This window comes from Pangasianodon hypophthalmus, chromosome 1, assembly GCF_027358585.1.
Source record: "Pangasianodon hypophthalmus isolate fPanHyp1 chromosome 1, fPanHyp1.pri, whole genome shotgun sequence".
Taxonomy (NCBI): Eukaryota; Metazoa; Chordata; class Actinopteri; order Siluriformes; family Pangasiidae; genus Pangasianodon; species Pangasianodon hypophthalmus.
In genome coordinates this window covers 26249132-26277016 of record NC_069710.1, presented here as the reverse complement: position 1 = coordinate 26277016, position 27885 = coordinate 26249132, and the positions used below count along the sequence as shown (strand labels likewise).

General features: G+C 39.9%; 4 protein-coding genes across 4 annotated transcripts in view; all 4 read right to left on the bottom strand.

Annotated features, from left to right (window-relative positions):
- Positions 1–4269, bottom strand: part of LOC128317001 (apolipoprotein A-I-like) — an 8331-nt gene extending 4062 nt beyond the window's left edge. The window contains exons 1-4 of the mRNA XM_053237673.1: positions 4167–4269; positions 3998–4053; positions 3723–3873; positions 3056–3632 (exon numbers count right to left, since the gene is read on the bottom strand). Coding sequence (XP_053093648.1) covers positions 3056–3632; positions 3723–3873; positions 3998–4037 — 768 coding nt within the window. The 5' untranslated portion in view covers positions 4038–4053; positions 4167–4269. The remainder of the gene's footprint in view (positions 1–3055; positions 3633–3722; positions 3874–3997; positions 4054–4166) is intronic.
- A 5060-nt stretch (positions 4270–9329) lies between these two features.
- LOC113545416 (apolipoprotein A-I) lies at positions 9330–10843 on the bottom strand. Its single transcript, XM_053232393.1, has 4 exons — positions 10741–10843; positions 10572–10627; positions 10297–10447; positions 9330–10206 (listed from the first exon to the last, which is right to left on the bottom strand). Exons 2-4 carry the CDS (start codon positions 10609–10611, stop codon positions 9630–9632), a joined length of 768 nt encoding a protein of 255 aa, XP_053088368.1. The 5' UTR covers positions 10612–10627; positions 10741–10843; the 3' UTR covers positions 9330–9629.
- Positions 10844–15903: 5060 nt separating this feature from the next.
- Positions 15904–17417, bottom strand: LOC113545415 (apolipoprotein A-I). The gene is made up of 4 exons (XM_026944746.3): positions 17323–17417; positions 17158–17213; positions 16871–17021; positions 15904–16780 (listed from the first exon to the last, which is right to left on the bottom strand). Exons 2-4 carry the CDS (start codon positions 17198–17200, stop codon positions 16204–16206), a joined length of 771 nt encoding a protein of 256 aa, XP_026800547.3. The 5' UTR covers positions 17201–17213; positions 17323–17417; the 3' UTR covers positions 15904–16203.
- Positions 17418–25667: 8250 nt separating this feature from the next.
- LOC113545417 (apolipoprotein A-I) lies at positions 25668–27236 on the bottom strand. The gene is made up of 4 exons (XM_034297777.2): positions 27141–27236; positions 26981–27035; positions 26712–26862; positions 25668–26627 (listed from the first exon to the last, which is right to left on the bottom strand). The coding sequence occupies exons 2-4, from the start codon at positions 27018–27020 to the stop codon at positions 26051–26053; spliced, it is 768 nt and encodes a 255-aa protein (XP_034153668.2). The 5' UTR covers positions 27021–27035; positions 27141–27236; the 3' UTR covers positions 25668–26050.
- Positions 27237–27885: the final 649 nt, after the last annotated feature.

Below are 27885 nucleotides of genomic sequence, written 5' to 3'. Positions count from 1 at the left end.
TTTGAAATCTGCCATACATAAATTACTAGACATTTGTGATATACCCCAATTCCTCTGGGTTTGTTCTGCTGAATTTTTAGATAATTCAGGGAACTATCTGTACAAAAACTCAAAAGGACGTTTCAGTGACACCATGTATGTGTGTTTTAAAAGTTCATAACTCCAGGTTTCCTCAAGCCAGTGGTATGTAGCCACTTGATAATTGCTCACATTCAGTATGTTGGACACTAACACATGTACCTTAAGAAAAATATGAAAATATTTTGTATGTATTCTGAGTCTGCTGAGTATCAGTGTGTTCAGTGCCATTAACAGCTATGGTGCAGCCCCGTTGAGAACACCAGGTGGCATCATTATGTTTGAATTTTAGTAGGACTCAGTCCATTCCAGCAGGAGAAATCAGATCAGTCCTCAGCAGGAGAAATCAGATCAGTCCTCAGCAGGAGAAATCAGATCAGTCCTGAATTGGGCCTGAAACAGAGACAGGACCAGAATCAGGAACAGTAACTGGTCACGAACAAATATAGTGACCATCTCAGGGGAGGGTAAACAGCATATGCACAGGCTTATGAGATTGATCAGGGGAAGTTGTCAACGTTGGAAAATAATCAATGCATGAGACAACTCATAGACTGACACAGAATTAGAATAAAGATGTATGCAACCTATATTCAATCTCCCCAACTTCTCCCACATCCCCAGATTGCTGCATTCCCTATAATAACTTCCTGTAGCTGTCAGAATCAGATTTAATACATTTACATTGATGGCATTAGGCAGACACCCTTATCCAGAGCAAATAACATTTAGCATTATATGACTAAGCAGCTGAGGGTTAAGGGCCCAAAGTCCTTGCTTAAGGGCCCAGCTGTAGCAGCTTTGCAGTGTTGGTATTTGAACTTATGACCTTCTGATCAGTAGACCAAACACTACCCCAAAATGTGTACTGCCCAAGTCCTGAATAAAATGGTGATGTTAGAACGATGTCCTGAAGGCATCAGGGTAAACATAAAACCCTGATGTTTGTCTGCAAAGGCAAAAATGGACCAGCCCTGGAGCTTAAACTAGATGGTAATGCCAATCATGGGCCAGTGCATTCTGTCCCAGCAACCACTGTTCTACAGCCTTGGCAGATGAGTTGTTCTCAAAGAGGGTAACTGTACATGTATGCTCAGGACATTTGGGGTAAGGAGGAGGAAGCTGCTCAGCCATGTGACACCCTGATTGTCACACTGTTTGTGCAAACCAACAAAGACAATGGGCCCCTGTGTCTTTAAACACACCCCTGTGCCAATGTGGCAGCATGTTGCTCCCCAGCCTATATTGTAAGAGTATAGGCGAGTGTCTCAGCCTCACTCAATGAGACAAATGCAAGCATATTTTGTAGCATTTGGGGTCTTGCCGTAGGCTGATAACCCATTTGCAAAGGCAAGAAGTGACTCTCCCTACTTGTGCATCTTTCTGCGGCAGGCAGTTCTTTGTGGAGATTGGAAAACAGACCCGGGTTACAGTGACTTAAAGTGTTGCAGGAACAATCTCTTTGATTGTGCTTGGTTTCATGATTCTTAAACATGTGCTCTCCTCTCCAAGGCTTCTTTGGTGGCAGCTCTAAAGAGCAACCATAGAACACAGGGTAGATTTGCAGAGTTGCTTGGACACATATGGCAGAGCAGACTGCACTAACCACACTTGTCATGCATAAACCAGGTTGGCAGAGAACCTTACTGCTAAGAGCATGTTGTTGACAAGCTCTACCACAGAGCGATCAATGAGTGTAGACTGGAGTTATTTTTTCAAAGGCTAGCCAGTTCTCACTAGAAGATCATCAATCTATTCAGCACTTGGGCAGTACACATCTGGGTGTAGTGCTTGTGAGACAACCAACAATGCAATATAGGCATCCATGGTAGGCATGTGGCCATAACTCCTTGCTTGTGATCCATTATATTAGCTAAAATGCCACAAAGCTCAAGAGTTTTTGAGCTGTCGGTACAAATCCTCTTTTCAAATGCTCTGTAGCATATAACCTGAAAAACACTGTAATGTGAAGAATATACTCATCCCAGCAGAGGAGAAGAGAGAAGGCTATCACCGGTTTTGAAGGGCAGGATACCTGTAGTTCCAACCATAGTCATAACTGCTATGTGGATTGCTTGCTACGGTATACATGTGATCTTTCCACGCATTTCATACATAACATAACAATAGCCTACTACTTGTGAAACGTTTAAGCTTCATTCCACCTTCTCATAAGAGGATCAGTAAACGTAACTAAAAAATGAGCTGTAATATTTCTGAGATGTACACAGGAATAGATTTTAATTGGTCCAAAATATTTTTTTCTCACCTGACATGTTTATTAAAAAAGTACTAAACACTTCACTATACATAAACTGTAATACATTTTTATGTATGGAAAATAGATTTTGTCACAGTTGGCACAGAAATATTTGGTGTGGTGGTGTTTTTTTTTAAAGAATTCATTCATGTCATTTTCATCCAGGTCCACCAGATTTCTGGACATTTTTTATTAAGTTTTGTCTGTAATTGCACTAATAGCTGTTTGCTTTCAAATATTTAACATAACATAGTTGATATGAACATCATAGAACTGACTAGTAGTAGCACCATTGTATTAGATTAAGTACAATTTGTCAAAACAATACTTTTAATAGATTGATTTACATCTGTAGAAACCATTTGGTTTTCTTTTTTGCAACATTCGAAGAAGGTAATAACAGAATGATTTTACACATTCAATTTGGCAGATGTTTTATTATAGGATAAATACAAGAAATGTATTATTGCTAATCCATGATTTAAAAAGTGTTCACAAAAGACCTCCTTAGCAGCACTACATTAATAAATAGATAAATTTTGATATTAATTTTACCATGTTCCTGTCACAGGAGAAATTAACTGGTTCTTTAACAAGTTAACACAGCCATTTTTTCTGAGAAATGTTGGGATAGGTGCCATAATAGAGAATGTCAGTTTTATCAGTTTTCAGTAGTGTAAAAACAATCCAGTGAGTGAAAAGAAGTGTTTGGAGTATTTAGTTGGTCTTGGTAAAGGACTCATAAAGAGAGGTGAGCTGGTCCTTCAGGTTTTGGGCGTAGGGGTCCAGTTTCTCTCTCAGGTCCTCAGCATAGGGAGCCAGACTCTGCTGAACCAAAGTGGCTCTCTCAGCAACCTTGGCCTGAAGATCCTCAGTCAGAGGGGCCACGGTCTTCTGGAATTCCTGCAGGTGCTGATCTACTTTCTGTCTGAGATCTTCAGTGTAGGGCTCCAGCTGGGACTGCAGCTCCTTCACTTTCTCCTCCAGACTTCCCCTGAGCTCCTCGGTCTTCTGCAGCACGGTAGTTTTCAGAGCTTCAGAGTCAAAGGACTCAGCGTAGGGAGCCACAGCTACTCTCAGCTCCTCCACTCTCTGCTGAATTTGGGTCTTCAGATCATCAGCATAGGGCTCCAGTTTGTCTCTCACAGTGGTCAGGTCCTGCTCAAGACGCTCCTTCAGAACTTCAGCCTCCTTGGTGATTTTGGTCATGATGTCCTGGGCCAGAGGGTTCACTTTGTTCTGGAGACTGACAGCATACTGACTGGCAACATTAGCCCCTTCTGTAATTCTAGCACTATGGAGCAAAATAAGGAGAAACATACACATATAAGAAAAGATGACTTGTGAAACAATCAAGACAGTAAACAGAGTTCTGTTAACTTACTTGACTTCCTGGCCAAGTTGAGACTCTCTAATTGTTTTCAGTGTGTCCTCAGCAGTGTGTGTTGCCTTGGCAACATAGTCCCAGAAAGCATCAGTCAGTTGCTCCAGCTGTGGTTTGGGTTCATCAGCATAGAACAAGTTGGCTTGGCAGCCTGGTGAAAGAACCAAACAATTTCAGTTGGTTTAAAGATTAATATTCTTGCATGTGTAGGGTTATGTACTGCCAATATGTATATAAATAGGCTACAGAAATTTAAATGCAAGATATGAAGATACCTGTGAACACAGCCAGAACCAGTACCACAAACACCTTCATGGTTCTTGGTTTGAGTCTGTAAAAAATTGTATGGTATTTATTTATAATGTATGTGATAAATTGCATAAATATGTAACAATCAATCTATATAACAATATAACAATACCAACAATACATGATTTTTCTTACCTTTATCTCAGTGCTCTGTCAGATGCCAGCTGTGTGTGTGTGTGCGTGTGGCTGTTGTAATAGTCAGTATATATACTGTAGAGAGGTGTGTGTTGTATTGAAAACCCAAAGTCCAGGAGGTAGTGCGTTGCTGTCAACACTACTCCACATCATAACCTCCTAAATGGACCATCAGTTACCACAGAGCCTAAAGTTCACTTAACACTCTGATAGTTGTCTGACTGTCATGGCCTAATAAAAAGACAGATAACATGCAGACATGGGTGAAGGTTCAGTGAGTTTTGGCTGCCCTGAATTTAACAATAAAATTGACTGCTTATTTTATTTGAAATAAATCAATGGCTATGAGTAATGAAAATATCTCTTCAGTCCTTAATGTTTTTATGTAACCTCCTCCAATATAAATCATTATTCATTACACTTAAATCAAATGCTGTTTTTTTTGGCTTGAAAGGTTATGATAACAATGGAGGTTCAGTTAAACTACTTATACGTGACAGCTGGTGTCTTGAACTTTGATCTCACAGAACTAGCAAGTTGTCAGTTGATCTCACAGAACTGTCAAGTTGTCAGTGGAGTAGTTGGTTGGGTTTAACGCATTTTACAATGGTGCTTTAATCCAGTTATATACAAAATGTATTATTCAAAGCAGCTTTTTGTCCCATGCAGCTCTTCAACAAGGTCTTCAACAGCTCTAGCCCAGATTCTCAAAACCACATACAGCCTGGGCGTTAGCTCGCCCCCATGATCAGCATGGTGATATGTGTGTCAGCCTGGAAAAAGGCGGAATTTTGGGTTTTTTTCCCATATATATACATATATGTACACTGATCATCCATAACATTAAAACTACCTGCATAATATTGTGTGGGTTCCCCTTGTGCCACCAAAACAGCTCTGACTCGTCAAGGCATGGGCTCCACAAGACTCCTGAAGGTGTGCTGTGGTATCTGGGACCAACACTTTAGCAGCAGATCCTTTAAATCCTGTAAGTTGTGAGGTGAGGCCTCCATGGATTAGACTTGTTTGTCCAGTACATCCCACAGATGCTCAATTGGATTGAGATCTGGGAAATTTGGAGACCAAGTCAACACCTTGAACTCTTTGTCATGTTCCTCAAACCATTCCTGAACAATTTTTGCAGTGTGGCAGGGAGCATTATCCTGCTGAAAGAGGCCACTGCCATTAGGGAATACCGTTGCCATGAAGGGGTGTACTTGGTTTGCCACAATGTTTAGACAGGTGGTACGTGTCAAAGTAACATCCACATGAATGCCAGGGCCTAAGGTTTCCCGGCAGAACATTGTGCAGAGCATCACACTGCCTCCATCCGCTTGCCTTCTTCCCATAGTGCATCCTGGTGCCATCTCTTCCCCAGGTAAGCAATGCACATGCACCCAGCTGTCCACATGATATAAAAGAAAACATGATTCATCGGACCAGGCCACCTTCTTCCATTGCTCCGTGGTCCAGTTCTGATGCTCACGTGCTCATTGTAGGTGCTTTCGGCGGTGGACAGGGGTCAGCATGGGCACTCTGACCAGTCTGCGGCTGCGCAGTCCCATATGCAGCAGTCTGCAATGCACTGTGTGTTCTAACACCTTTCTTTCATAGCCAGCATTAACTTTTTCAGCAATTTGTGCTTCAGTAGCTCTTTTGTGGGATCGGACCAGACGGACTAGCCTTCACTCCCCACGTGCATCAGTGAGACTTTGGTGCTCACGACCCTATCACCGGTTCACCAGTTGTCATTTCTTGGACCACTTTTGGTAGGTAGGAATACGTAGGAACACCCCAAAAGACCTGCTGTTTTGCAGTTGTCTAGCCATCACAATTTGGCCCTTGTCAAAGTTGCTCAGGTCTTTACGCTTGCCCATTCTTCCTGCTTCCAAGACATCAACTTCGATAACAGGCTGTTCATTTGCTGCCTAATATATCCCACCCCTTCACAGGTTCCATTGTAACAAGATAATAAAAGTTATATAAAAGTTATTCACTTCACCTGTCAGTGGTTTTTATATATACACATATGTGTGTGTGTATATATATATATATATATATATATATATATATATACACACACACATACGTATATATATTTAACTTTATTAGGAACACCTGTACACCTACTCATTCATGCAATTACCTACTCAGCCAATTACAATGACCTTAAGAATACATTTAAAGTACATATAAAACATATACATACAAATCTAAAGAAAAGCAGGCATTTATGTGTCTTAAAATATAAAATTGGGGATATAAAATTCATTTCTTGTGTTTTGAATTTTGAGCATTAAAAAACTCAATAGTTTCACCACTATTACCTCTGGAGCATCTACAGGTTTTGCAAGATAAATACATACAGATGGTACACCATTAATTGTCCTAATGACAGTTTAATGAATTTTGAAATCTGCCATACATAAATTACTAGACATTTGTGATATACCCCAATTCCTCTGGGTTTGTTCTGCTGAATTTTTAGATAATTCAGGGAACTATCTGTACAAAAACTCAAAAGGACGTTTCAGTGACACCATGTATGTGTGTTTTAAAAGTTCATAACTCCAGGTTTCCTCAAGCCAGTGGTATGTAGCCACTTGATAATTGCTCACATTCAGTATGTTGGACACTAACACATGTACCTTAAGAAAAATATGAAAATATTTTGTATGTATTCTGAGTCTGCTGAGTATCAGTGTGTTCAGTGCCATTAACAGCTATGGTGCAGCCCCGTTGAGAACACCAGGTGGCATCATTATGTTTGAATTTTAGTAGGACTCAGTCCATTCCAGCAGGAGAAATCAGATCAGTCCTCAGCAGGAGAAATCAGATCAGTCCTCAGCAGGAGAAATCAGATCAGTCCTGAATTGGGCCTGAAACAGAGACAGGACCAGAATCAGGAACAGTAACTGGTCACGAACAAATATAGTGACCATCTCAGGGGAGGGTAAACAGCATATGCACAGGCTTATGAGATTGATCAGGGGAAGTTGTCAACGTTGGAAAATAATCAATGCATGAGACAACTCATAGACTGACACAGAATTAGAATAAAGATGTATGCAACCTATATTCAATCTCCCCAACTTCTCCCACATCCCCAGATTGCTGCATTCCCTATAATAACTTCCTGTAGCTGTCAGAATCAGATTTAATACATTTACATTGATGGCATTAGGCAGACACCCTTATCCAGAGCAAATAACATTTAGCATTATATGACTAAGCAGCTGAGGGTTAAGGGCCCAAAGTCCTTGCTTAAGGGCCCAGCTGTAGCAGCTTTGCAGTGTTGGTATTTGAACTTATGACCTTCTGATCAGTAGACCAAACACTACCCCAAAATGTGTACTGCCCAAGTCCTGAATAAAATGGTGATGTTAGAACGATGTCCTGAAGGCATCAGGGTAAACATAAAACCCTGATGTTTGTCTGCAAAGGCAAAAATGGACCAGCCCTGGAGCTTAAACTAGATGGTAATGCCAATCATGGGCCAGTGCATTCTGTCCCAGCAACCACTGTTCTACAGCCTTGGCAGATGAGTTGTTCTCAAAGAGGGTAACTGTACATGTATGCTCAGGACATTTGGGGTAAGGAGGAGGAAGCTGCTCAGCCATGTGACACCCTGATTGTCACACTGTTTGTGCAAACCAACAAAGACAATGGGCCCCTGTGTCTTTAAACACACCCCTGTGCCAATGTGGCAGCATGTTGCTCCCCAGCCTATATTGTAAGAGTATAGGCGAGTGTCTCAGCCTCACTCAATGAGACAAATGCAAGCATATTTTGTAGCATTTGGGGTCTTGCCGTAGGCTGATAACCCATTTGCAAAGGCAAGAAGTGACTCTCCCTACTTGTGCATCTTTCTGCGGCAGGCAGTTCTTTGTGGAGATTGGAAAACAGACCCGGGTTACAGTGACTTAAAGTGTTGCAGGAACAATCTCTTTGATTGTGCTTGGTTTCATGATTCTTAAACATGTGCTCTCCTCTCCAAGGCTTCTTTGGTGGCAGCTCTAAAGAGCAACCATAGAACACAGGGTAGATTTGCAGAGTTGCTTGGACACATATGGCAGAGCAGACTGCACTAACCACACTTGTCATGCATAAACCAGGTTGGCAGAGAACCTTACTGCTAAGAGCATGTTGTTGACAAGCTCTACCACAGAGCGATCAATGAGTGTAGACTGGAGTTATTTTTTCAAAGGCTAGCCAGTTCTCACTAGAAGATCATCAATCTATTCAGCACTTGGGCAGTACACATCTGGGTGTAGTGCTTGTGAGACAACCAACAATGCAATATAGGCATCCATGGTAGGCATGTGGCCATAACTCCTTGCTTGTGATCCATTATATTAGCTAAAATGCCACAAAGCTCAAGAGTTTTTGAGCTGTCGGTACAAATCCTCTTTTCAAATGCTCTGTAGCATATAACCTGAAAAACACTGTAATGTGAAGAATATACTCATCCCAGCAGAGGAGAAGAGAGAAGGCTATCACCGGTTTTGAAGGGCAGGATACCTGTAGTTCCAACCATAGTCATAACTGCTATGTGGATTGCTTGCTACGGTATACATGTGATCTTTCCACGCATTTCATACATAACATAACAATAGCCTACTACTTGTGAAACGTTTAAGCTTCATTCCACCTTCTCATAAGAGGATCAGTAAACGTAACTAAAAAATGAGCTGTAATATTTCTGAGATGTACACAGGAATAGATTTTAATTGGTCCAAAATATTTTTTTCTCACCTGACATGTTTATTAAAAAAGTACTAAACACTTCACTATACATAAACTGTAATACATTTTTATGTATGGAAAATAGATTTTGTCACAGTTGGCACAGAAATATTTGGTGTGGTGGTGTTTTTTTTTAAAGAATTCATTCATGTCATTTTCATCCAGGTCCACCAGATTTCTGGACATTTTTTATTAAGTTTTGTCTGTAATTGCACTAATAGCTGTTTGCTTTCAAATATTTAACATAACATAGTTGATATGAACATCATAGAACTGACTAGTAGTAGCACCATTGTATTAGATTAAGTACAATTTGTCAAAACAATACTTTTAATAGATTGATTTACATCTGTAGAAACCATTTGGTTTTCTTTTTTGCAACATTCGAAGAAGGTAATAACAGAATGATTTTACACATTCAATTTGGCAGATGTTTTATTATAGGATAAATACAAGAAATGTATTATTGCTAATCCATGATTTAAAAAGTGTTCACAAAAGACCTCCTTAGCAGCACTACATTAATAAATAGATAAATTTTGATATTAATTTTACCATGTTCCTGTCACAGGAGAAATTAACTGGTTCTTTAACAAGTTAACACAGCCATTTTTTCTGAGAAATGTTGGGATAGGTGCCATAATAGAGAATGTCAGTTTTATCAGTTTTCAGTAGTGTAAAAACAATCCAGTGAGTGAAAAGAAGTGTTTGGAGTATTTAGTTGGTCTTGGTAAAGGACTCATAAAGAGAGGTGAGCTGGTCCTTCAGGTTTTGGGCGTAGGGGTCCAGTTTCTCTCTCAGGTCCTCAGCATAGGGAGCCAGACTCTGCTGAACCAAAGTGGCTCTCTCAGCAACCTTGGCCTGAAGATCCTCAGTCAGAGGGGCCACGGTCTTCTGGAATTCCTGCAGGTGCTGATCTACTTTCTGTCTGAGATCTTCAGTGTAGGGCTCCAGCTGGGACTGCAGCTCCTTCACTTTCTCCTCCAGACTTCCCCTGAGCTCCTCGGTCTTCTGCAGCACGGTAGTTTTCAGAGCTTCAGAGTCAAAGGACTCAGCGTAGGGAGCCACAGCTACTCTCAGCTCCTCCACTCTCTGCTGAATTTGGGTCTTCAGATCATCAGCATAGGGCTCCAGTTTGTCTCTCACAGTGGTCAGGTCCTGCTCAAGACGCTCCTTCAGAACTTCAGCCTCCTTGGTGATTTTGGTCATGATGTCCTGGGCCAGAGGGTTCACTTTGTTCTGGAGACTGACAGCATACTGACTGGCAACATTAGCCCCTTCTGTAATTCTAGCACTATGGAGCAAAATAAGGAGAAACATACACATATAAGAAAAGATGACTTGTGAAACAATCAAGACAGTAAACAGAGTTCTGTTAACTTACTTGACTTCCTGGCCAAGTTGAGACTCTCTAATTGTTTTCAGTGTGTCCTCAGCAGTGTGTGTTGCCTTGGCAACATAGTCCCAGAAAGCATCAGTCAGTTGCTCCAGCTGTGGTTTGGGTTCATCAGCATAGAACAAGTTGGCTTGGCAGCCTGGTGAAAGAACCAAACAATTTCAGTTGGTTTAAAGATTAATATTCTTGCATGTGTAGGGTTATGTACTGCCAATATGTATATAAATAGGCTACAGAAATTTAAATGCAAGATATGAAGATACCTGTGAACACAGCCAGAACCAGTACCACAAACACCTTCATGGTTCTTGGTTTGAGTCTGTAAAAAATTGTATGGTATTTATTTATAATGTATGTGATAAATTGCATAAATATGTAACAATCAATCTATATAACAATATAACAATACCAACAATACATGATTTTTCTTACCTTTATCTCAGTGCTCTGTCAGATGCCAGCTGTGTGTGTGTGTGCGTGTGGCTGTTGTAATAGTCAGTATATATACTGTAGAGAGGTGTGTGTTGTATTGAAAACCCAAAGTCCAGGAGGTAGTGCGTTGCTGTCAACACTACTCCACATCATAACCTCCTAAATGGACCATCAGTTACCACAGAGCCTAAAGTTCACTTAACACTCTGATAGTTGTCTGACTGTCATGGCCTAATAAAAAGACAGATAACATGCAGACATGGGTGAAGGTTCAGTGAGTTTTGGCTGCCCTGAATTTAACAATAAAATTGACTGCTTATTTTATTTGAAATAAATCAATGGCTATGAGTAATGAAAATATCTCTTCAGTCCTTAATGTTTTTATGTAACCTCCTCCAATATAAATCATTATTCATTACACTTAAATCAAATGCTGTTTTTTTTGGCTTGAAAGGTTATGATAACAATGGAGGTTCAGTTAAACTACTTATACGTGACAGCTGGTGTCTTGAACTTTGATCTCACAGAACTAGCAAGTTGTCAGTTGATCTCACAGAACTGTCAAGTTGTCAGTGGAGTAGTTGGTTGGGTTTAACGCATTTTACAATGGTGCTTTAATCCAGTTATATACAAAATGTATTATTCAAAGCAGCTTTTTGTCCCATGCAGCTCTTCAACAAGGTCTTCAACAGCTCTAGCCCAGATTCTCAAAACCACATACAGCCTGGGCGTTAGCTCGCCCCCATGATCAGCATGGTGATATGTGTGTCAGCCTGGAAAAAGGCGGAATTTTGGGTTTTTTTCCCATATATATACATATATGTACACTGATCATCCATAACATTAAAACTACCTGCATAATATTGTGTGGGTTCCCCTTGTGCCACCAAAACAGCTCTGACTCGTCAAGGCATGGGCTCCACAAGACTCCTGAAGGTGTGCTGTGGTATCTGGGACCAACACTTTAGCAGCAGATCCTTTAAATCCTGTAAGTTGTGAGGTGAGGCCTCCATGGATTAGACTTGTTTGTCCAGTACATCCCACAGATGCTCAATTGGATTGAGATCTGGGAAATTTGGAGACCAAGTCAACACCTTGAACTCTTTGTCATGTTCCTCAAACCATTCCTGAACAATTTTTGCAGTGTGGCAGGGAGCATTATCCTGCTGAAAGAGGCCACTGCCATTAGGGAATACCGTTGCCATGAAGGGGTGTACTTGGTTTGCCACAATGTTTAGACAGGTGGTACGTGTCAAAGTAACATCCACATGAATGCCAGGGCCTAAGGTTTCCCGGCAGAACATTGTGCAGAGCATCACACTGCCTCCATCCGCTTGCCTTCTTCCCATAGTGCATCCTGGTGCCATCTCTTCCCCAGGTAAGCAATGCACATGCACCCAGCTGTCCACATGATATAAAAGAAAACATGATTCATCGGACCAGGCCACCTTCTTCCATTGCTCCGTGGTCCAGTTCTGATGCTCACGTGCTCATTGTAGGTGCTTTCGGCGGTGGACAGGGGTCAGCATGGGCACTCTGACCAGTCTGCGGCTGCGCAGTCCCATATGCAGCAGTCTGCAATGCACTGTGTGTTCTAACACCTTTCTTTCATAGCCAGCATTAACTTTTTCAGCAATTTGTGCTTCAGTAGCTCTTTTGTGGGATCGGACCAGACGGACTAGCCTTCACTCCCCACGTGCATCAGTGAGACTTTGGTGCTCACGACCCTATCACCGGTTCACCAGTTGTCATTTCTTGGACCACTTTTGGTAGGTAGGAATACGTAGGAACACCCCAAAAGACCTGCTGTTTTGCAGTTGTCTAGCCATCACAATTTGGCCCTTGTCAAAGTTGCTCAGGTCTTTACGCTTGCCCATTCTTCCTGCTTCCAAGACATCAACTTCGATAACAGGCTGTTCATTTGCTGCCTAATATATCCCACCCCTTCACAGGTTCCATTGTAACAAGATAATAAAAGTTATATAAAAGTTATTCACTTCACCTGTCAGTGGTTTTTATATATACACATATGTGTGTGTATATATATATATATATATATATATATATATATATATACACACACACATACGTATATATATTTAACTTTATTAGGAACACCTGTACACCTACTCATTCATGCAATTACCTACTCAGCCAATTACAATGACCTTAAGAATACATTTAAAGTACATATAAAACATATACATACAAATCTAAAGAAAAGCAGGCATTTATGTGTCTTAAAATATAAAATTGGGGATATAAAATTCATTTCTTGTGTTTTGAATTTTGAGCATTAAAAAACTCAATAGTTTCACCACTATTACCTCTGGAGCATCTACAGGTTTTGCAAGATAAATACATACAGATGGTACACCATTAATTGTCCTAATGACAGTTTAATGAATTTTGAAATCTGCCATACATAAATTACTAGACATTTGTGATATACCCCAATTCCTCTGGGTTTGTTCTGCTGAATTTTTAGATAATTCAGGGAACTATCTGTACAAAAACTCAAAAGGACGTTTCAGTGACACCATGTATGTGTGTTTTAAAAGTTCATAACTCCAGGTTTCCTCAAGCCAGTGGTATGTAGCCACTTGATAATTGCTCACATTCAGTATGTTGGACACTAACACATGTACCTTAAGAAAAATATGAAAATATTTTGTATGTATTCTGAGTCTGCTGAGTATCAGTGTGTTCAGTGCCATTAACAGCTATGGTGCAGCCCCGTTGAGAACACCAGGTGGCATCATTATGTTTGAATTTTAGTAGGACTCAGTCCATTCCAGCAGGAGAAATCAGATCAGTCCTCAGCAGGAGAAATCAGATCAGTCCTCAGCAGGAGAAATCAGATCAGTCCTGAATTGGGCCTGAAACAGAGACAGGACCAGAATCAGGAACAGTAACTGGTCACGAACAAATATAGTGACCATCTCAGGGGAGGGTAAACAGCATATGCACAGGCTTATGAGATTGATCAGGGGAAGTTGTCAACGTTGGAAAATAATCAATGCATGAGACAACTCATAGACTGACACAGAATTAGAATAAAGATGTATGCAACCTATATTCAATCTCCCCAACTTCTCCCACATCCCCAGATTGCTGCATTCCCTATAATAACTTCCTGTAGCTGTCAGAATCAGATTTAATACATTTACATTGATGGCATTAGGCAGACACCCTTATCCAGAGCAAATAACATTTAGCATTATATGACTAAGCAGCTGAGGGTTAAGGGCCCAAAGTCCTTGCTTAAGGGCCCAGCTGTAGCAGCTTTGCAGTGTTGGTATTTGAACTTATGACCTTCTGATCAGTAGACCAAACACTACCCCAAAATGTGTACTGCCCAAGTCCTGAATAAAATGGTGATGTTAGAACGATGTCCTGAAGGCATCAGGGTAAACATAAAACCCTGATGTTTGTCTGCAAAGGCAAAAATGGACCAGCCCTGGAGCTTAAACTAGATGGTAATGCCAATCATGGGCCAGTGCATTCTGTCCCAGCAACCACTGTTCTACAGCCTTGGCAGATGAGTTGTTCTCAAAGAGGGTAACTGTACATGTATGCTCAGGACATTTGGGGTAAGGAGGAGGAAGCTGCTCAGCCATGTGACACCCTGATTGTCACACTGTTTGTGCAAACCAACAAAGACAATGGGCCCCTGTGTCTTTAAACACACCCCTGTGCCAATGTGGCAGCATGTTGCTCCCCAGCCTATATTGTAAGAGTATAGGCGAGTGTCTCAGCCTCACTCAATGAGACAAATGCAAGCATATTTTGTAGCATTTGGGGTCTTGCCGTAGGCTGATAACCCATTTGCAAAGGCAAGAAGTGACTCTCCCTACTTGTGCATCTTTCTGCGGCAGGCAGTTCTTTGTGGAGATTGGAAAACAGACCCGGGTTACAGTGACTTAAAGTGTTGCAGGAACAATCTCTTTGATTGTGCTTGGTTTCATGATTCTTAAACATGTGCTCTCCTCTCCAAGGCTTCTTTGGTGGCAGCTCTAAAGAGCAACCATAGAACACAGGGTAGATTTGCAGAGTTGCTTGGACACATATGGCAGAGCAGACTGCACTAACCACACTTGTCATGCATAAACCAGGTTGGCAGAGAACCTTACTGCTAAGAGCATGTTGTTGACAAGCTCTACCACAGAGCGATCAATGAGTGTAGACTGGAGTTATTTTTTCAAAGGCTAGCCAGTTCTCACTAGAAGATCATCAATCTATTCAGCACTTGGGCAGTACACATCTGGGTGTAGTGCTTGTGAGACAACCAACAATGCAATATAGGCATCCATGGTAGGCATGTGGCCATAACTCCTTGCTTGTGATCCATTATATTAGCTAAAATGCCACAAAGCTCAAGAGTTTTTGAGCTGTCGGTACAAATCCTCTTTTCAAATGCTCTGTAGCATATAACCTGAAAAACACTGTAATGTGAAGAATATACTCATCCCAGCAGAGGAGAAGAGAGAAGGCTATCACCGGTTTTGAAGGGCAGGATACCTGTAGTTCCAACCATAGTCATAACTGCTATGTGGATTGCTTGCTACGGTATACATGTGATCTTTCCACGCATTTCATACATAACATAACAATAGCCTACTACTTGTGAAACGTTTAAGCTTCATTCCACCTTCTCATAAGAGGATCAGTAAACGTAACTAAAAAATGAGCTGTAATATTTCTGAGATGTACACAGGAATAGATTTTAATTGGTCCAAAATATTTTTTTCTCACCTGACATGTTTATTAAAAAAGTACTAAACACTTCACTATACATAAACTGTAATACATTTTTATGTATGGAAAATAGATTTTGTCACAGTTGGCACAGAAATATTTGGTGTGGTGGTGTTTTTTTTTAAAGAATTCATTCATGTCATTTTCATCCAGGTCCACCAGATTTCTGGACATTTTTTATTAAGTTTTGTCTGTAATTGCACTAATAGCTGTTTGCTTTCAAATATTTAACATAACATAGTTGATATGAACATCATAGAACTGACTAGTAGTAGCACCATTGTATTAGATTAAGTACAATTTGTCAAAACAATACTTTTAATAGATTGATTTACATCTGTAGAAACCATTTGGTTTTCTTTTTTGCAACATTCGAAGAAGGTAATAACAGAATGATTTTACACATTCAATTTGGCAGATGTTTTATTATAGGATAAATACAAGAAATGTATTATTGCTAATCCATGATTTAAAAAGTGTTCACAAAAGACCTCCTTAGCAGCACTACATTAATAAATAGATAAATTTTGGTATTAATTTTACCATGTTCCTGTCACAGGAGAAATTAACTGGTTCTTTAACAAGTTAACACAGCCATTTTTTCTGAGAAATGTTGGGATAGGTGCCATAATAGAGAATGTCAGTTTTATCAGTTTTCAGTAGTGTAAAAACAATCCAGTGAGTGAAAAGAAGTGTTTGGAGTATTTAGTTGGTCTTGGTAAAGGACTCATAAAGAGAGGTGAGCTGGTCCTTCAGGTTTTGGGCGTAGGGGTCCAGTTTCTCTCTCAGGTCCTCAGCATAGGGAGCCAGACTCTGCTGAACCAAAGTGGCTCTCTCAGCAACCTTGGCCTGAAGATCCTCAGTCAGAGGGGCCACGGTCTTCTGGAATTCCTGCAGGTGCTGATCTACTTTCTGTCTGAGATCTTCAGTGTAGGGCTCCAGCTGGGACTGCAGCTCCTTCACTTTCTCCTCCAGACTTCCCCTGAGCTCCTCGGTCTTCTGCAGCACGGTAGTTTTCAGAGCTTCAGAGTCAAAGGACTCAGCGTAGGGAGCCACAGCTACTCTCAGCTCCTCCACTCTCTGCTGAATTTGGGTCTTCAGATCCTCAGCATAGGGCTCCAGTTTGTCTCTCACAGTGGTCAGGTCCTGCTCAAGACGCTCCTTCAGAACTTCAGCCTCCTTGGTGATTTTGGTCATGATGTCCTGTGCCAGAGGGTTCACTTGGTTCTGGAGAGTGACAGCATACTGACTGGCAACATTAGCCCCTTCTGTAATTCTAGCACTATGGAGCAAAATAAGGAGAAACATACACATATAAGAAAAGATGACTTGTGAAACAATCAAGACAGTAAACAGAGTTCTGTTAACTTACTTGACTTCCTGGCCAAGTTGAGACTCTCTAATTGTTTTCAGTGTGTCCTCAGCAGTGTGTGTTGCCTTGGCAACATAGTCCCAGAAAGCATCAGTCAGTTGCTCCAGCTTTGGTTTGGGTTCATCAGCATAGAACAAGTTGGCTTGGCAGCCTGGTGAAAGGACCAAACAATTTCAGTTGGTACACTGAGTACAATCTGTCCTTGAGGGTGTATATGTACTCCCAATATGGATATAAACACACAGCTTTCAGGCCACATAAAATTACATGCAAGAAAATGAAGATACCTGTGAATACTGCCAGAACCAGTACCAAAAAGACCTTCATCATTCTTGCTTTGAGTCTGTAAAGAAATAAACAAATTTACTAATGTATGTAATAAACTGAATATGTAGATATTAACAACACAGTAAATATAACAAACACTACAAACAGTACAAGCTTTTTCTTACCTGCTCTGTCAGATGCCAGCTGTGTGTGTGTGAAAGTCTGTCTTAGTAGTCAGTATATATACTATTGAGAGGCATGAGTTGTATTGAAAACCCAAAGTCCAGGAGATAGTGCTTTGCTGTCAACACTAGTGCACATCATAACCTCCTAATTGGATCATCAGTTACCAAAGAGCCTGAGGTTCAAGTAAGGCACCAATAAACATCTAACACCCATGGTGTAATAAAAGCATAGATAACATGCAGACAGGGGTAAAAGTTCAATTATTAAGCTTGAACTTCCTTGAATTACCAAAAAATATTTATGTTCTTTCTCTTTCAGTGAAAATTATGAAAGTTATATATTAATAAAAATTGTCCAATTTTTTATTAATATATAATAAATTTCAGTGTATTAATATATAACAAGTTATAACAAGTTCAATATATGTATATAATATATAAAGTATAGTAAGTTTAAAATATAATATATAATAAGTTTCAGTGAGTCTGTGCCCACTGTAGCTTCAAATTCCATTCTGAGATGTTCTTCTGCTCACCATGCTTGTCAAGAGTGGTTATTTGAATGAGTGTAGACGTTCTGTCAGCTCAGACCAGTCTGGCAATTCTCCTCTGACCTTTCTCATCAACAAGGCCTTTCCACTGATAGAACGGCTGCTCACAGGATGTTTTTTGTTGTTGTTGTTGTTGTTTTTTGTATTGTTCGATGCCAACTCTATGGATGAAAATCCCAGGAGATCATAAATCCCCAAAAGTTATCTTAAGTCACTGATATAACATTTTTTCCTCACTCTGATGTTTGATGTGAACATTAAGCTCTTGACTTGTATTTGAATGATTTAATGTATTGTGCTGCTGCCACATGATTGGTATGACCAGTGTTCCTATTAAAGTGGCCAGTGAGTGTGTATGTGTATATCTGAGTCCTTGTCAACTATTTGTATCAGCATATACACAGTCTACATACTTGAATGGATCAACCTACACATCAGCACATCCATGTCTGACTTTTGCAGCTTCCTAATCATTAAATAAGCTGAGTCATGTCTGCTGGCAACTCATAAATTCACCTAGAAAGTGACTTGGATTAGTTAATTAGTGACTTAGGGCATATGGAATATTCAGAGGATATAGCACAGAGGGAGTACCCACCCTGGCAGGGATAATGGGTGTGCGACAGCAGTATTTATTAAAAGTAATGTTTCATATGCCACTACATGACTTTGTTTAAGAACACTACAGAATATATTTACCAAAAAAGGTCATTATAAGAAATAAAAACTTAATCAATTTAATTCATCTTCAGTAACCACTTTATCCTAGTCCAGGTCACAGTAGAAAAGTATAACAAATTATTTTCAGAGCACAGGTACATAAATATTAACAGTATGTATACTTCAGCTGCATTTAAATGTAATGTGATAGAGTTTACTTTAGCAGAGAAGTACGAAGAATGGCAAAGAAGGGCAAAGAAGTACACTACTTCTACATCACATGACCTTGTCGCATGTCTCCTTGATCCTTGATCATAGATAATTGGCACTCCTATTCAAATTCTGGTTTCTGTGTGCCTCTTTGTCAAGCTTTTATATGTGTGTTTACCTCAATCATGCTTAATCCCATGTATGTATTGTACCATGTTGTTCTAGCTCTTGATCTTGTTTTGGTTGTTCCACGGATGATCCTTGTCTCCATTTGTTTGTCTTGTTTGTGTTTTCTTTTATAAAAAATCCATGTGCACTTGCATCCACCTCCAAACCCCTTATGTGATATAGTGAAGTATTAATATATGCTTAATTGTGGACCTTATAGTAAAATCAATCTAATACGTCGAATGTTGAAGATATAAAATACACCATATTGTGGTCTGATTTTTTTAAAATGGTATGTATCTTGGGAGTGGCCTTAATATTTCAACTCTGAATTAAAAATCACACCGAAGCAGAAGTATGTAACCATGCTTCTACAACCATGTGGGGGACCATCAGGGCAGCTGCTTTTGGAACTAGGGGTGTATTCCTATCTGCTTGTTTCCTTGCTAAGTAGCAAAAGGAAAGCATTCACCTTGGACATGATGCCATGTGGCTAGCCTATAAAAGGTCTCCACTAAGTCATGTTCGGCCTCTGACTAATCTCGTTAACCCAAGTGACTCAGGTGCCCTACTTTGTGCCTACTTGTGTTCCACTAGGAAGGTTTCCAAAGTCACAAGAGTTCATAACACACACTGACAGAGCACCCCACAGATGCTAGAGAGGGTTAGTGAGAGTGAGAGCAGCGTAGTTTCTGTAGGAGAACGTCTGGATGCCTTAGGCAGAGTTAGCAATCCCCCAGTTCCGTCATTAGAGCCCTCACAGCAGGGCGAATGGGTGAAGACTCGGCGGCTTAATGCTAATGCTAAGGCTCACCCACGGGAGCACTGATCCTCTCCGCTTCATGTGTCTAGCAGGTTTGCTCTCCTGAACCACCCGCTGAGAAGCCTGAAAGAGATCTGGTTATAGGAGACTCTATCTTAAGGCATGTGAAATTACCATGAAAATACCAGGAGCTAGGGTGCTGGACATAGCAGGCAATCTTAGGGTCTTAGGCAAGCACAGATTTTCAAAGATAGTTTTTCATGTAGGAGCTAATGATATATGCCTTTGTCAGTAACAGGTTACTAAGAGTAACATTGTAAAGGTGTGTAAATTAACGAAAGCGATGTCCAATGCAGTAGTATGCTCTGACCCCATCCCAATGCGGCATGGCAATGTAGCTTACAGCAGGTTTTGGTCCCTGAACTGCTGGATGTCAAGGTGGTGCTCCAAAAACAATGTGGGCTTTATAGATAATCGGAGTAGTTTGGAGGGCAAGGCTTGCCTGTTAGGGCGGGATGGTGTCTATTCCACTCAGGAAGGTGCTGCTCTCATTTACTACAGCATAGTTCATAGTCTCAGAACAGGCCTAGTTAATCGTTGACAATCCAGAGGCTAAACCGACTGTCTGCTAGCCGCACTGAGTCGTCGCCAGGTTCCACTATATTGAGACTGTGACTGTTCCCTGGGCTAAACAAAAAATGTAGAAATACTTAGAAAGTTTGTTTTAGTATCTAATTAATATAGCATTAGATCATACTGAATGCACAGCCAGCACCTTTTATCTGAAGCTAGGACTGCTAAATAATAGATCTCTTATGTGTAAAGTGCTTATTGTTAATGAGACTATTACTGTTCAGGAATTTAATGTAATTGAATTCTTTTGTAAATTTGCCAATCTCTAACCTGGTTGTTTCTTTAGAAAAAGAATTGTGGAGACCTTAATATTCATTTTGATAACCAAGAAGACCCTCTGGGAACAGCGGCTGTGTCCATTCTAGATTCAGTAGGGGTTAATCAGAACATAATAGGACCCACTCATAGTGGTGGTGACACTCTTGATAAAATATTAACATTCGGATTAAATATAGAAAATATAGTCATGTTTCCACAGTCTGAAGCTATCACAGATCATTATCTGATCTCATTTAAAATGTGTCTTAACGTCACCGAGTCAAACTTACATACACGTCAGCTACTGCACTGAGTTTTATCAGTAATCACAAAGAGTTACCAACCATGACTGGATCACCGTCTGATCCTGAAGAACTTGATCAAGAAACTGAATGCTTAGAGTCAAGGTTCCGCTACACGCTAGATAAGGTAGCTCCACTTAAAATAAAAATAATTAGAGAGAAAAAGCTAGCACCCTGATATAAGCCTCCTGAGCTATAAAAAAGCTCTTACGTTTACATTTACATTTATGGCATTTGGCAGGCGCCCTTATCCAGAGCGACTTACAAAAGTGCTTTGAAGTCTATTGAAAATAGACTGAAGAATTGGCTCACTAGGTCACAAACTAAGAATACCATCAGTCCAAAAACTCTGTTGGGGAGGTAATAGACAAGCGCTCAGACAATACATTTTTTTTGTTTTGTTTTGTAAGTGCTAGCTTAAGTACTTTAGGAAGAGGTAAGTCTTTAGAGGTCGTTTGAAACTGCCAGTGAGTCAGCTGTCACTAAGTTCATTCCACCACCTGTGCCAGAACAGAGAAGAGTCTCGATGCATGCCTTCCTTGTACCCTGACAGATGGTGGGACCAGTCGAGCAGTGTTAGAGGATCGGAGGGAGCGTGGTGCCATGCGAGGTGTGATAAGTGCTTTGAGATAAGTGGGTGCTGGTCCGTTTTTGGCTTTGTAGGCAAGCATCAATGTTTTAAATCTGATGCTGGCAACTACATTAAGCCAGTGGAGGGACTGTAGCAATGGGGTGGTGTGGGAAAACTTAGGAAGGTTGAAAACCAATCGTGCAGCTGCATTCTGGATCAGTTGCAGAGGACGAATGGCGCTCAGAGGCAGACCTGCCAGGAGTGAGTTGCAGTAGTCCAGTCTTGAAATGACAAGGGGCTGAACAAGCACCTGTGTGGCCTGTGTTGAAAGAAATGGACGAATTCTTCTGATGTTATAAAGGAGAAATCGACATGAGCGTGTCGGATTAGCAATGTGAGAGGAAAAGGACAGTTGATTGTCAATGGTTACCCCAAGGTTGCATGCAGTAACCCGAAGGCGAGATCAGAGAATTGTCTATGGAGAAGACAATACTAAGCACAACACTAAGCACTCTTAGTGCTGCTAAATCGATGTATCTCTCCACCCTAAATGAAGATGACAAAAAAAAAAAAATCCTGGATTCTTATTTAATACTGTAGCAAAATTAACGAGGAATAAGACCACAACAGAAAAACCCACAATCATTATATAGAAGTGATGTCTTCATGAATTTTTAATGGCAAAATTGAAAATATCAGGCAAAAATTCAGGCTATAAATTTAAAACAAGACAGTTTTATAACTAACCCTGTAGATAATAATATAACAATCAGATCAGATTAGAATGTTTTGCTCCCCTTCGAGAGACCAAACTAATTTCACTAATTTCCTCATCAAAATCATCAACTTGTATACTAGGTCCATTACCTACATGTTTCTTCAAACTTCCAGAAGCAATCAAACCTCTTCTAAAAATAATCAGTTCTTCCCTTAGCTTTGGCTATATACCTAAATCTTTTAAACTAGCAGTTATCAAACCCCTGATTAAAAAACCTGACCTCAACCCCTGTCAATTGTCGAACATAGGCCAATAGGCCAATATCAAATCTCCCCTTTATCTCCAAGATCCTAGAAAATTAGCACAGCAGTTATGTTCATACCTACATAGGAATAACATTCATGAAATTTATCAGTCAGGATTTAGGCCTCATAATAGCTCAGAGACAGCGCTGGGTAAAGTGGTAAATGACCTACTACTGGCTTCTGATCAGGGTTGTGTCTCCATGCTTGTGTTGCTTGACCTTAGTGCAGCTTTTGATACCATTGAGCATGCTATTCTCCTTGATAGACTAGAAAATGTTGTTGGGGTTAAGGGAATGGCTCTTTCCTGGCTCATGTCTTATTTGACTGATCGTTATCAGTTTGTAGATGTAAATGGTGACTTCTCCACACATACTAAGGTAAAATTTGGTGTTTTGCAAGGTTCTGTTTTAAATAAGAAATATAATGTCACTAAACAATGCAAGAAAATTAGTTCATGCTTTGATTACCTCTAGTTTGGATTATTGAAATGCCTTACTGTCTGGATGTTCCAGTAGGTGAATAAACAAGCTCCAGTTAGTCCAGAACACAGATTCTTTACTAGAACTAGAAGATATGACCACATCACCCCTATCTTATCCACATTGCATTGGCTCCTAATTTTCTAATACAAAAACGTATTTGTTTAGTCAAGCCTTTTGTGAATAGTTTTTTCTTAGGTAGAGGAGCAGACCTAGAGGGTTCACAAGCATAGAGTGTTGTGGTGAACTGGGATGTTTGGATGCAGTCACCTCTCTCCCCCTCTCTCTCTGTCAAGCTACACATGCCATTCCTGAGATACCAGTGATCCTGACCCCTTCTGCTCTCCGGACCTGCCTGATCCATCCTGATGCCCTACTTCTGGTTGGAGTTCCCGTCGGTTGGAGATCGCTTGCTGCTGCTGGGGATGGACCCACATGGACAGCCTGAAGATAATTGGAATTGCTGGGGATGGTGCCGCTTGGGGACCATGGAGATGGCTTTGGACTGTGGATAATATGGGCAGTTGTACTGTGATGGCTTGGGACTGCGATTGCTGTGGTGGCTTTGGGGCTGCGGTTGCTGCAAGCAGTTTTGCACTCAGGTCTCCTTCAGTGGACAGTGGATAGGTTCAACAAAACAGACTTCATGTAAAAACTGTAATCAATTTCCTGGTTACACAATTGCACTATTTGTCCATGTAGTACACTGTTATAGAAGGGATTTATTTATAATCGCACAATCTATTGTCACCCAGATGAGGATGGGTTCCCTTTTGAACCTGGTTCCTCTCTAGGTTTTTTCCTCGTATTGTCTCAGGGAGTTTTTCCTTGCCACCGTCGCCTCTGGCTTGCTCATTAATGATAAATTCATACATTTACAATTTATATCCTGAATGTATTTATTTTTGTAAAGCTGCTTTGTGACAATGTCCCCTGTTAAAAGCGCTATACAAATAAAATCGAATTGAATTGAATTAATGACTGTATGATAGAACATTGATTTTTCCTGATACACATGTAATCCATGTAATGTTGTGCTGCTTGGCTGGTACACCATGAAAACAGGACTCCTTTTGCTGAAAATGAAAAATTCAGTGAAAATGTATAGTATTTGCTGATGCTATGGGGAAGTTGCATTTGATAAAAGAAACAAACATATGCATGCTGTTATGTGGAGAATATGAAGTCTGTAATTTAAGGTTTTTGAATAATTTAACCAAACCAAACCAAAAAATATTACACTTGTACTGGCTCTCCCCACGTATCTCGGTACTAGAGTGATGCTTTTCATGTGCACTGTATTTACAATCATTGCCCTCCAAAAGTATTGGAACGGCAAGGCCGATTCTTTTGTTTTTGCTATACACTAGAGACATTTGGGTTTGTGTTCAAAAGATGAATATAAGACAGTAGATCAGAATTTCAGATTTGATTTCCTGATATTTAGATTTGTTAAACAAATTAGATCAGACATCTTAGATTAGATTCCTGACATCTAGATTTGTTAAACAAATTAGATCAGGAAATGAAAGCTGAAATTCTGATCTATCATCTCAGACTCATCCTCTTATCTCAAACCCAAATGTCCTAAAAGAATTGGCCTTGCCGTTCCAAAACTTTTGGAGGGGACTGTAACTTCTTGAGCTGCCTTGACAAGTCCCCAAACCTTATAGCAGCAATAAGATTAAAGAAAGTTTCCTAATTGGTTATTGATGTTGCATTTACTGACATATACATCTACCTCACCATTGCTTTTGTTTGAAAGATGTGAAAATCAAATATTCTAGTGGCATGTTGCTCCAATCCATTAGTCAAATTAAATGTTTTACATCTCTAGAGGTTATTTTTCTCCAAAATACTGTATGCATGCCAGGTTTATTCTAATACAGAGAAACAGGAAATGGAAAGGATTTTGAGCATTTTTAATGTTAGAGATTGCAAACATTTACAAGAAACAAGTTCATAACAGCAGAAATATACTGGTTATAGCAGAAATTTACTGGTTACTGGTTCTTGGTATCAAGGTAAAGGACTCAATGCAAGATCACCCATGAAATGCAACAGGCTGTCGAGGTACCAGTGTGAATGTGAGACGGGATACAGGGTCAGTCTTGCCAGTGAATACAATTCAAACTGTACAGTTTACCGTGGAGCATGTGGCAGGTGATAATCATAACCGAGTGGCAAAACAGCAGAAGAGAGAGAGTGGAATCACTCAGTTCCTTTTACCTCAGACTTCACCTGAGGTGGATATGGCATGTTGTTGTTGTTGTTGTTGTTCAATAACTTTTTATGTTGTGTACTGTTCGTTTTAGATATTTGATATTTTTTAGATATTTGACTGAATAAGCAGGGTTTCTTGAATTTCATTAACGGATAGAAAAAAAAAACTATAAAATAATTAGACTATATATTATTGCATTGTGTAAACCAGTAGCCAAGTTTGCTAACAAGTTAGCTAACAGGCTAACTATTATATTAGGCTATATAACTAAGCCTAATAAATTCCATGCAAATTAATCTAATCAAAATCTGTAATATAATATCCCATCCAATGTATGATATTAATATCCCATTCAGTGTAATGTAAACTACAAAGATGTAGTGACTAATCCATCAAATTGGACAATTAACAGGTATCTGTTAAATATAGAGTGGCTATTTTTGTTGAAACTAGCTAGTATTTTTCAACATTTGTGTAGGAAATGAGAGACAATAAACTGTAGGTTAAGAATCAGTTGCTTTATTCATGCCAATTTGCCAGCTGTTTTATTATTGTATAATTACAAGAAATGGAAGTGATGTATCATGCACAAGTATGGCATCTACAAAGAACACAAAACTCCTTAACAGTGCTAGATAAGTAATTAAAATTATATTTCAATGCTAATGTTCCCACAAGTGGGAGAATTTCACTGCTTTATAGCAAATTTACACAGTCTACTGTTTGAGATGTTAGTATTTGTGTGATACACAAAACAGTTTGAAATGTTAAGACAATTGTCAAATGCCATAATATAGAGTTGAATGTTTGATGAATGCTATTTCAGTGTGATAATTTTCTTTAGTGAAAACACAGTTCACTGAGTGAAAAGAAGTGTTTGGAGTAATTAGCTGGTCTTGGTAAAGGACTCATAAAGAGAGGTGAGCTGGTCCTTCAGGTTTTGGGCGTAGGGGTCCAGTTTCTCTCTCAGGTCCTCAGCATAGGGAGCCAGACTCTGCTGAACCAAAGTGGCTCTCTCAGCAACCTTGGCCTGAAGATCCTCAGTCAGAGGGGCCACGGTCTTCTGGAATTCCTGCAGGTGCTGATCTACTTTCTGTCTGAGATCTTCAGTGTAGGGCTCCAACTGGGACTGCAGCTCCTTCACTTTCTCCTCCAGACTTCCCCTGAGCTCCTCGGTCTTCTGCAGCACGGTAGTTTTCAGAGCTTCAGAGTCAAAGGACTCAGCGTAGGGAGCCACAGCTACTCTCAGCTCCTCCACTCTCTGCTGAATTTGGGTCTTCAGATCATCAGCATAGGGCTCCAGTTTGTCTCTCACAGTGGTCAGGTCCTGCTCAAGACGCTCCTTCAGAACTTCAGCCTCCTTGGTGATTTTGGTCATGATGTCCTGGGCCAGAGGGTTCACTTGGTGCTGGAGAGTGGCAGCATACTGACTGGCAACATTAGTCCCTTCTGTAATTCTAGCACTATGGAGCAAAATAAGGAGAAACATGCATCCATAAGATAAGATGATTTGAGACACAGTAAAAAAAACTGTTCTGTTAACTTACTTGACTTCCTGACCCAGTTGAGACTCTCTAATTGTTTTCAGTGTGTCCTCAGCAGTGTGTGTTGCCTTGGCAACATAGTCCCAGAAAGCATCAGTCAGTTGCTCCAGCTGTGGTTTGGGCTCATCAGCATAGAACAAGTTGGCTTGGCAGCCTGGTGAAAGAACCAAACAATTTCAGTTGGTTTAAGGAATACTATCTTTCTTTGTGTGATAGTCTGATATATCACAGATATTATGTTGCTTCTACATGAAGATAAATGAAAGTTATACCTGTGACTACAGCCAGCACAAGTACCACAAGCACCTTCATGGTTCTTAATTTGATCTAATGGTTATGAACAAATAAAAAATATATTTTTCACAGTGTATATATTAAAATATTTGTATACATAATCACTCATTATAATCAAGCTTCTTCTTCTTCCTTTACCTGTTTGTTCTGTCAGATGCCAGCTGTATGTGTGTGTGAGTCTGTCTTAGTAGTCAGTATATATACTGTGGAGAGGCATGTTGTATTGGAAACCCAAAGTTCAGAAGGTAGTGCATTGCTGTCAGCAATACTCCACATCACAACGTCCTCAGTGGACCGTCAGTTACCACGGAGCCTACATTACAGTTCAAGACACTGATAGTCTGACTGTCTTGTTGAATTAAAGCAAAGATAACATGAAGGCATACATGAAACATCAGACGTTAAGCTGCAACTTCCCTGAGTAAAAAAGGTGCTTACTATGGCAATTGTTTATTATTATTATTATTATTATTATTATTATTATTATTATAGTGTCAAATGAAAAAATGTTCTGATCATTTAAAAGTTATCTAAAAGTTAATTAAAAATACATGACAGAAAATGTCTGATCAGTTTTTTTGTGTCAGTGTTCCATAAAATTCCATAAAAATAAATGGCAGTCTTACTGCTTCTTCTGTCCTTTATTTTTGTTACCTCTGGTACCTCTGTACAGCACTTTGGTCAACTAAAGTTATTTTAAATCAATTTGACTTGATTTGACCTGACATATTTGTGGAATATGTGCTGGTCCTACACAATATTAATGTACCCAAGTGATAGTCTATTTTAATTCAATTCAGTTCAGTTCAATTCAATGCAAGTCAATGCAGTTGTATTCATTTAACTGTTCTAAAAACAATTATCTTTTTTTTTCTGTTAATAT

Bases quoted from the DNA above. Each gene is read 5' to 3' on its own strand.
- LOC113545416 (XM_053232393.1), bottom strand. From the start codon at position 10,611: ATGAAGGTGTTTGTGGTACTGGTTCTGGCTGTGTTCACAG. The intron at 10,448-10,571 runs GTATCTTCATAT...TTCTTTCACCAG, and splicing joins GGTTCTGGCTGTGTTCACAG to GCTGCCAAGCCAACTTGTTC. The intron at 10,207-10,296 runs GTAAGTTAACAG...TTTGCTCCATAG, and splicing joins CAACTTGGCCAGGAAGTCAA to TGCTAGAATTACAGAAGGGG.
- LOC113545415 (XM_026944746.3), bottom strand. From the start codon at position 17,200: ATGATGAAGGTCTTTTTGGTACTGGTTCTGGCAGTATTCACAG. The intron at 17,022-17,157 runs GTATCTTCATTT...TCCTTTCACCAG, and splicing joins GGTTCTGGCAGTATTCACAG to GCTGCCAAGCCAACTTGTTC. The intron at 16,781-16,870 runs GTAAGTTAACAG...TTTGCTCCATAG, and splicing joins CAACTTGGCCAGGAAGTCAA to TGCTAGAATTACAGAAGGGG.
- LOC113545417 (XM_034297777.2), bottom strand. From the start codon at position 27,020: ATGAAGGTGCTTGTGGTACTTGTGCTGGCTGTAGTCACAG. The intron at 26,863-26,980 runs GTATAACTTTCA...TTCTTTCACCAG, and splicing joins TGTGCTGGCTGTAGTCACAG to GCTGCCAAGCCAACTTGTTC. The intron at 26,628-26,711 runs GTAAGTTAACAG...TTTGCTCCATAG, and splicing joins CAACTGGGTCAGGAAGTCAA to TGCTAGAATTACAGAAGGGA.